Below are 9,009 nucleotides of genomic sequence, written 5' to 3' on the forward strand. Positions count from 1 at the left end.
CTTGTGTATGGTGTAATTTAGTGGTCTAGTTTAAATTTTTTACATGAACCTGTCCAATTTTTCCCAGCCCCATTTATTGAACAGACTGCCTTTACTCTATTGTATGCTCTTCCCTCATTTGTCAAATATTAATTGATCACAAAGGTGTGGATTTAGTTCTGGGCTCTCTCTTCTGTTCTACTGCCAGTACCAGGCTGTTTAAATTTTTTTTCTTTTTACAAATTGATTCCAGAGTAAGAGGAAGGGAGAAAAAGAGGGACAGGAACATGGATGTGTGAGAGAGAAACATTGATCAGTTGCCTCTTGCATGCACCCCAACTAGAGGCCGAATCCACACCTCAGGCATGTGCCATGACCAGGAACTGAGCCAGTGACCTTCCGGTTTGCAGGATGACACCCAACCAACAGAGCCACACCAGCCAGGGTGGGCTGTTTTGATTACAATGGACTTGTAGTATAGTTTGACATCAGGTATTGTGATATTTCCAACTTTTTTCCTCTTTCTCAAAATTGCTGAGACTATTCAGGGTCTTTTTTGGCTCTATATACATTTTTGGAATATTTATTCTAGATCTGTGAAATATGACATTGATATTTTCATAGGAATTTGTGTTGAATCTATAGGTTGCTTTGGGTAGTATGGACATTTTACTGATGTTAATTCTTCCAACTTGGTATAGGCCTCCACTTACTTGTATCTTCCTCATTTTTTTCTTCATGTCCTACAATTTTTCAAGTACAAGTTTTTTACTTCCTTGGTTAAATTTATTCCTATGTACCTTTTTGTCATTTTTGTTGCAATAGTAAATTGCAATTGTTTTCTTAATTTCTCTTTTTCATAGTTCATTATTGGTATATAAAAATGCCACCAATTTCTGAATATTAATTTTGTATCCTGCTACTTTACCAAATTCATTTATTAGGTCTAGTTTTTTGGTGGAGTCTTTAGAGTTTTCTATGTACAATATCATGTCACCTGTGAATAACAATAGTTTTAACTCCTCCTTTCCCATTTGGATGCCTTTTATTTCTTCTTCTTGTCTGATTGCTGTGGCTAGGACTTCCAGTACTATGCAGAATATAAGTAGTGAAAGTGGACATGCCTGTCCTGTTGCTGATCTTAAAGGAAACATTTATTTTTTGCCTATTGAGTAAGATGTTGGCTGCAGGTTTGTCACATGTGGCTTTTAATATGTTGAGACGTGATCCCCCTATTCCAGCTTTGCTGATTTTTTATCATAAATGGGTGCTGGACTTTATCAAATACTTTTTCTGCATCTGTTGATATTATTATGTGATTTTTATCCTTCATTTTGTTATTTGATGTATCACATTTATTGATTTGCGAATATTGTATCAAACTTGCATTCCCAGGAATAAACCCCACTTGATCATGGTATCTGACCTTTTTAATGCATTGCTGGTCTGGTTTGCTTATATTTTGTTAAAGAATTTTGCATCTATGTTCATCAAGGATATTGGCAAGGATATAATTTTCTTTCTGTGTAGTGTCTTTATCTGGTTTTAGAATTAGGATAATGCTGGCTTTATAAAGAGAGTTGGGAAGTCATCCCTTCTCTTGAATTTTTAATATAGTTTGAGAAAGATAGGTGTTAGTTATTCTTTGAATATTTGGTAAAATTGCCTGTGAAGCCATCTGATCCAGGATTTTTGTTTGCTGGTAGGTTTTTTTAAAAAAAATTATTACTACTTAAATTGTATTAGTTGTAATTGGTCTAGTCAAGTTTTCTGATTCTTCCTAATTCAGTTTTTAGGGATTGTATGTTTTTAGGAATTTATCCATTTCACGCAGATTTTCCAATTTGTTGGCATATAGTTGTTCATAGTATTTTCTTACAACCTTTTGTGTTTCTGTGATGTCGGTTGTTACTTTTCCTCTCTCATTTAATTTATTTGGGTCCTCTCTCTTTTTTCAAAGTATTTTTTATTGATTATGCTATTACAGTTTTTCCAATTTTCCCCCTTTATCCCCCCTCCACCTTGCCCCTCCAACCCTCCAGTGTTCCACTCCCCTTAGTTCATGTCCATGGGTTGTACATATAAGTTCTTTGAGTCCTCTGTTTCCTATACCATTTTTTTATCCCTCATCTATTTTATGCCTACTAATTATGCTTCTTCTTCCCTGTACCTTTTCCCTGCTATTCCTCCCTTCCCCCTCCCCACTGAAATCCCTCTGTGTGATGTCTATTTCTCTGATACTGTTCCTGTTCTGGTTGTTTGCTTAGTTTTTGTTTTTGTTGTTTTTTTTTTTCCTTTTAGGTTCATTTGTTGATAGTTGTGATTTTGTTGTCATTTTATTGTTCACATTTTTTATCTTCTTTTTTTCTTAGCTAAGTCTCGTTAACATTTCATATAATAAGGGCTTCATGATGATGAACTCCTTTAACTTGACCTTATCTGGGAAGCACTTTATCTGCCCTTCCATTCTAAATGAGAGCTTTGCTGAATAGAGTCATCTTGAATGTAGGTCCTTGCCTTTCATGACTTCAAATACTTCTTTCCAGCCCCTTCTTGCCTGTAAGGTTTCTTTTGAGAAATCAGCTGATAGCCTTATGGAACTCCTTTACAGGTAACTGTCTCTTTTTCTCTTGCTGCTTTTAGAATTTTCTCTTTGTCTTTAATCTTGGGTAACTTAATGATGATGTGCCTTGGTGTGTTCCTCCTTGGGTTCAACTTCTTTGGGACTCTCTGGACTTCCTGGAAGTCTATTTCCTTCACCAGATTGGGGAAGTTTTCCTTCATAATTTGTTCAAATAAGTTTTCAATTTCTTGCTGTTGTTCTTCTCCTTCTGGCACCCCTATAATTCGGATATTGGAACGTTTCCAGTTGTCCCAGAGAATCCTCAGCCTCTCTTCATTTTTTTGGATTCTTGTTTCTTCATTCTCATCTGGTTGGATGTTTCTTTCTTCCTTTTGTTCCAAACCATTGTTTTGAATCCTGGTTTCCTTCTTGTCACTGTTGGTTCCCTCAATATTTTGCTTTATTTCATTTTGGGTACCTTTCATTTCTTCTTTCATTTTTTGACCAAGCTCATCAGCTCAGCATTTTGATTACCAGGGCTTTAAATTCTCCATCAGATAGGTTGGAAATCTCATTGCCTAGTTCTGAAGTTTTGCTGTGTTCTTTCATTTGGGCCATATTTGTTTGTCTTGACGCACCTGATAAATTGTAAGGGGCAGGGCCTTAGGTAATCACCCCAGCAGAGCAACCCTCTTTGCTGCACTGCCTGTGCGGGGTTGGGGGGTGGGGGGCACCAGAGAGGGAACAATGCAGCTTGCCTGCTCTTCTCTAGCGTACTTTCCAACAGACTCATGTCTGGAAGTATCTCCTACCGTGGCAACCCCAGCCTTAGCCCACAGTAAGCTCTGAGTCTTAGTTTTCCCTGTAAGTCAGTCCCTCCCACATAGCTCTGCCAAGCGCGACAGTCAGCCCTGTCCCTCAGCTGCCTCGCCTCGGTTTTTCTGAGTTAGACCATGTGGTTTGCCTTACCAGCCTGGTTGTTCTGGTTGATTTTTGCTTTAATTCCTTGGTTGTTGGAGTTCCACGAAGTTAGATTTTCTGGCACTTTTGGTTGTTCATTGATTTTATATTGGTTGTTATCCTCCTTTTGGTTGTGCGAGGAACCGAAGAGTTTCTACCTACACCTCCATCTTGGCCAGAACTCCTCTCTCTTTTTTTTCTTGATGAGTCTGGTTAAAGGCTTGTCAATCTTGTTTATTATTTCAAAGAACCAGCTCTTGGCTTCACTGATCTTTTGTGTTGCTTTTTTTTTCTGCCTCTATGTCATTTATTTTTCACTCTGATCTTTTTTATTTCCCTCTTTCTATGTACTCTGGGCTTTGCTTGCTTTTTTTCCTAGTTCTTTTAGGTGTAGTATTAGATGGTTTATTTGAAATTTTTCTTGCTAATTAAGGTAGGCTCTGTAATACTATGAGTTTCCCTCTCAGGACTGATTTCACTGTGTCCCATAGATTTTTGTATTGCTGTGTGTTCATTTTAATTTGTTTCCAGGTAATTGTTGATTTCTTCCATGATCTCATTGTTTAATAACATGCTATTTAGCCTCCATGTATTTGAATTTTTTTCAGCTTTTTAAATTGTAGTTGACTTCTAATTTTATGCCGTTGTATTGATAGAAGATGCTTGATATGATTTCAATCTTCTTGAATTTGTTAAGACTTATTTTGTCTCCTAAGATGTGGTCTATCTTTAAGAATGTTCCATGTGCACTTCAGAAGATGTATATTCTGCTGCTTTGGGATGAAAATCTGTAAATACCAATTAAATTCATCCAATCAGTGTTTCATTTAAGGTCACTGTTGTCTTGTTGATTCTTTATCTGAAAGATATATCCACTGGTGACAGTGGGGTGTTGAAATCCCCTGCTATGGCTGTATTGCTCCTGATCTCTCACTTAATGTCCACCAAGATTTGTTTTACATATTTAGGTGCTCCTATTTTGGGTGCATGTATGTTTACAAGGCTTATATCCTCTTGTTGCATCAATCCCTTTAGCATTATGTAGTGATCATCTTTGTCTCTTGTTATGGCCTTTGTTTTGAAGTCTATTTTGTCAAACATAAGTACTGCTTGTTGTTTTTTTATTTGCATTTGCATGGAATATTTTTTCCATCATTTCACTTTCAGTCTGTGTATGTCTTTTGTTCTGAGGTGGGTCTCCAGTAGACAGCATATATACAGGTCATGATCAGGTTTCTTATCAAGTCAGCTACCCTATGTCTTTTAATTAGAGCATTTAATCCATTTATATTTAATGTTATTATTGCTAGGTATTTATTTCTTGCCATTTTTTTACTTTATACCTATGCTCCTCTCCCTATTTCTTCTTCTTCCTAAAGCAGACCCTTTAACATTTTTTGCAATACTGGTTTAGTGGTAATTAACTCTTTTAGCCTTGTTTTTGGGAGGGGGGGAGCCTGGGAAGCTCTGTATTTCACCTTCAATGTTATGTGATAGTCTTTCCAGTTAGAGTAGTCTTGGTTGCAGGTACTTGCTTTTCATCATTTTGAATATTTCATTCCAATTCCTTCTGGCCTGAAGTGTTTCTGTTGAAATCAGCTGAAAACCTTATGGGAACTCCCTTGTAGGTAACTAACTGTCTCTCTTTTGCTGCCTTTAAGATTCTTTCTTTGTCTTCAGCCTTTGTCATTTTAATTATGTTGTGTGACTTTTTCCTTCACGGGTTAGGAAATTTTTCAGCCGTTATTTCTTCATATAGGTTCTTTATTCCCTGCTCATTCTCTTCTGCTTCTGGTACCACTATGATTCTGATGTTGTTACACTTGATGTTGTCCCAGAGGTTCCTAAGACTTTCCTCATTTTTTAAAATTCTCTTTTCTTTTTGATACCTTGTATGAGTGTTTATGGTATCTTGTTTTCTAAATTGCTGGTTTGATCCTCTGCTTTATTTAAGCTGATGTTACAGATTCCTTCTAGTGTATTCTTCATTTCAGATATTGTATTCTTCATTTCTGACTGGTTCTTTTTTATTGTTTCTATGTCTTTTTTAACGCTTACTATCTCTTTGTTTAAGTTCTTACTGAAATCATCCATTCTTTCCCTAAGGTCCCTAAACATCCTTTTTACCACTATTTTAAACTCTGCATCTGGTATTTTGGTTGCTTCCATTTCATTTAATTCTTTCTTTTTTTTTTTTAAGATTTTATTTATTGCCCTGTTGCCGTGTAGCCAGTGCCTGCTCCTCCAGCCGCTCCTTCTCGTCTCTCTTCTCCCGGCTGAAGCACGGGGGACCGGAGCGAGAAGCTGGGACCATGTTCCGACGCAAGCTGACGGCCCTCGACTATCACAACCCTGCTGGCTTCAACTGCAAAGATGAAACAGAATTTAGAAACTTTATTGTTTGGCTTGAAGACCAGAAAATCTGACACTACAAGATTGAAGACAGAGGTAATTTAAGAAACATCCACAGCAGTGATTGGCCCAAGTTCTTTGAAAAGTATCTCACAGATGTTAACTGTCCTTTCAAGATTCAAGATCGACAAGAAACAATTGACTGGCTTCTTGGTTTAGCTGTTAGACTTGAATATGGAGATAATGCTGAAAAATACAAGGACTCAGTATCTGATAATACAAAAAATGCTGACAATGTAGCTAAAAACGCAGAGCCATTGGTCAACTTGGATGTAAATAATCCTGATTTTAAGGCTGGTGTAATGGCTTTGGCTAACCTCCTTCAGATGCAGCGTCATGATGATTACCTGGTAATGCTTAAGGCAATTCGCATTTTGGTCCAGGAGCGCCTGACACAGGATGCAATTGCTAAAGCAAATCAAACAAAAGAGGGATTGCCTATTGCTTTAGATAAGCATATCCTTGGTTTTGACACAGGAGATGCAATTCTTAATGAAGCTGCTCAAATTCTGCGATTGCTACATATAGAAGAGCTCAGAGAGCTACAGACAAAAATTAATGAAGCCATAGTAGCTGTTCAGGCAATTATTGCCAATCCAAAGACAGACCACAGACTGGGGAAAGTTGGAAGATGAACAGTTTAGGATTGCAGCCTCTCACCTACTTAGTATAATTGGGAACCATGTATGTCTTGGTATGTGTTTTGAAATCAAACATCACATTTTCAAGGGAAGAATCCCAGAAAATTGACTATGTTGTAGATATTTACCATCATTGCTTTTTCTTTAATAAAGTTTGGGAATGTGGAAAAAAAAAGATTTTATTTATTTATTTTTAGAGAGGGAAGGGGGGAGAGAGAGAGAGAGAGAGGGAAAGAAACATCAATGTGCGGTTGCTGGGGGTTATGGCCTGCAACCCAGGAATGTACCCTGGCTGGGAATCGAACCTGGGACACTTTGGTTCCCAGCCCACACTCAATCCACTGAGCTACGCCAGCCAGGGCTAATTCTTTTTCTACAGATTTCTCTTGTTCTTTCATTTGGGGCATATTTCTTTGTCTCCCCATTTCGTCTCTTTGTATTAGGTAGATCTGATATGATTCCCAAGCTTGTTACGGTGGCTTTATGATGAAGGTATCTTGTTGGGCTCAGTAACACAGTCTTCCAGGTCACCTGAGCTCCTTGCTCATGGAATGTTTCTTGTGGGTTATGTGCACCCTCTTATTTTAGTTGAGTCTTGAATGCTGTTGGCCCTTGGTAGGTGGACTTAACCCTTCAGAGTGGTTGACTATAAGGGTAAACCTCAATCACCATGTATGGGATGCTATGCAAGGGCTGCCCTCAAGACAGATTTGTTTCCAGCAGTGTCTGGTGCCTGCTGCAATCCTTCTTTGGGTTTGCTGCTTATGTGGCTAGTTAGGTTGAGCTCTTGTGTGGCCTGAAGCCCACTATTGGTTTTGTTGGTTTTGGGTCCTCTTAGGTGGGGTTCAGGTACTAGTCAATGTCAGACATTGTGTAAAACCTGCCTAGGGATACTTTTCTGGAGCTACCACACTGTTTACTATTTGTGGCTGCTGGACCTAGGTGTGCATGGGAGGGGCCAATCTGTATATAGGGGTTGGCTTCCTCCCCCTAGGGTTAGAGTTGGTGGCAGATCTATAAAAGGACAGGGGCTTCTTGAGGTCCACCTCCACCTGCCAGCTACTCTACCACTTCCTGATGTTGCCCAGTCTTCCTTCAAAGCCTTCCAAAGAAAGACTGTAAAGTGGGCTCAAGCTGGCCACAAACCATAGTCCCTTCCACGGGTAGGACATGGCAACATGGGCCAAGAGGACAGTGCAAGTGGATCCCCTACTTGGGGATCATGCAGTCAAGAACTCAATGAGGGGAAAGTGGCCCCTACTTTAGAGGCAAACCACTGAGTCTCTGCCAGAGTCTCCAACTCTAGTTCCCCTTAGAGGGGCTTGCTACAGGTTCAGGCTGGGTGCCACCACCCATCCCCTCTGTAGGAGCAAGCTCAGCTGCCCCAGGCTCAGGGAGACAGATCAAAAGGGTCTTCCCTTGGGGGTGATGCTGACTCAGCCCACAGGAGGGGGATAAGTACTTTGTCCAGGTCCCAGACAATAGCCTTCAAGGGACTCATACTCTGAATGCCCCAGCTCTGAGCCACACTCCCTTTCCCCCATAGAACTTAGCCCAGCAGAGCAAGGTATCAGGGACCTGGCAGGGCTGATCCAAGTAGTCTCCCATTGGAGGTAGTGCCTGCAAGCCTGTAGGAGTGGGTGGGCATTTCTTCCCTTTCTTGCTTGGGGGAATTTTGAAAATCCAGATACCTTGGGCAATTAAATCACAATTTCCAGAGGTAGGACCCAGCCATTAGTGTGTGTGTGTGTGTGTGTGTGTGTGTGTGTGTGTGAGCTCCCCAGGTCATTCTGATGTTCAATCATGTTTGAGAACTACTGTTTAGGGACATTTTCTCATTTAATTCTCAACACCCACACAAGGTAGGTACCATTATGAAGCCTGTTTCACAGGCAAGAAAGCTGAGGCTTAGAAAGTATCTATATTTAGTTCAAGGTCATCCCAGTGTCAAAAATAGGTTTCTCTGGTGCCAGAGAACAAATATCCAGCTTCTCTGGAACGAGTCCCTTCTAACTTTAAAACTTCTCTCCATATTCCCAAAGTTTTATGCCACTGGAGAGATACCCTAAGTTTACAGCAGGCAGAGGAAGGAAGGCCATGGACATTTGGCAGCCTCAGGTGGAGGACCTCAGACCGCCTACAGGGCAGAGAAGGAAGCAGAATGGGGAGAAGGGGGCAAGAACAGCTTCAATTTCCTTTGGAAAATATAGGACACCAAATGACGCTGGGCCCTAGACAGAATGCTCTGTTTGGAAAGGTGATGATGCATGAGGGTCCAGCCCAGCCACAAGGGTGTGGTATGGACCCTGGGGAAGTCTGGAGTGAAATGAGCTCTAAACTAGGAAACCTGACACCTGGCTGGCAGTGTTATCTTGGGCAAGGCTCTCAGCCTCCAGGCCTCACTCCTCTTTCTTGTAAAACAAAATGGTTGGACAGGATTCTCTCTAAATTTGC

At 40.1% G+C, this 9,009-nt stretch overlaps 1 protein-coding gene across 1 annotated transcript; it reads left to right on the plus strand.

Moving 5' to 3' along the window:
* The first annotated feature begins 5,723 nt into the window (after positions 1-5,723).
* On the plus strand, positions 5,724-6,730 carry LOC114497653 (RNA transcription, translation and transport factor protein-like). Its single transcript, XM_036020403.1, is given in 1 exon segment — positions 5,724-6,730. A coding segment is annotated over 1 exon segment (735 nt). The 5' UTR covers positions 5,724-5,814; the 3' UTR covers positions 6,550-6,730.
* Positions 6,731-9,009: the final 2,279 nt, after the last annotated feature.

Source organism: Phyllostomus discolor, chromosome 3 (assembly GCF_004126475.2).
Source record: "Phyllostomus discolor isolate MPI-MPIP mPhyDis1 chromosome 3, mPhyDis1.pri.v3, whole genome shotgun sequence".
Taxonomy (NCBI): domain Eukaryota; kingdom Metazoa; phylum Chordata; class Mammalia; order Chiroptera; family Phyllostomidae; genus Phyllostomus; species Phyllostomus discolor.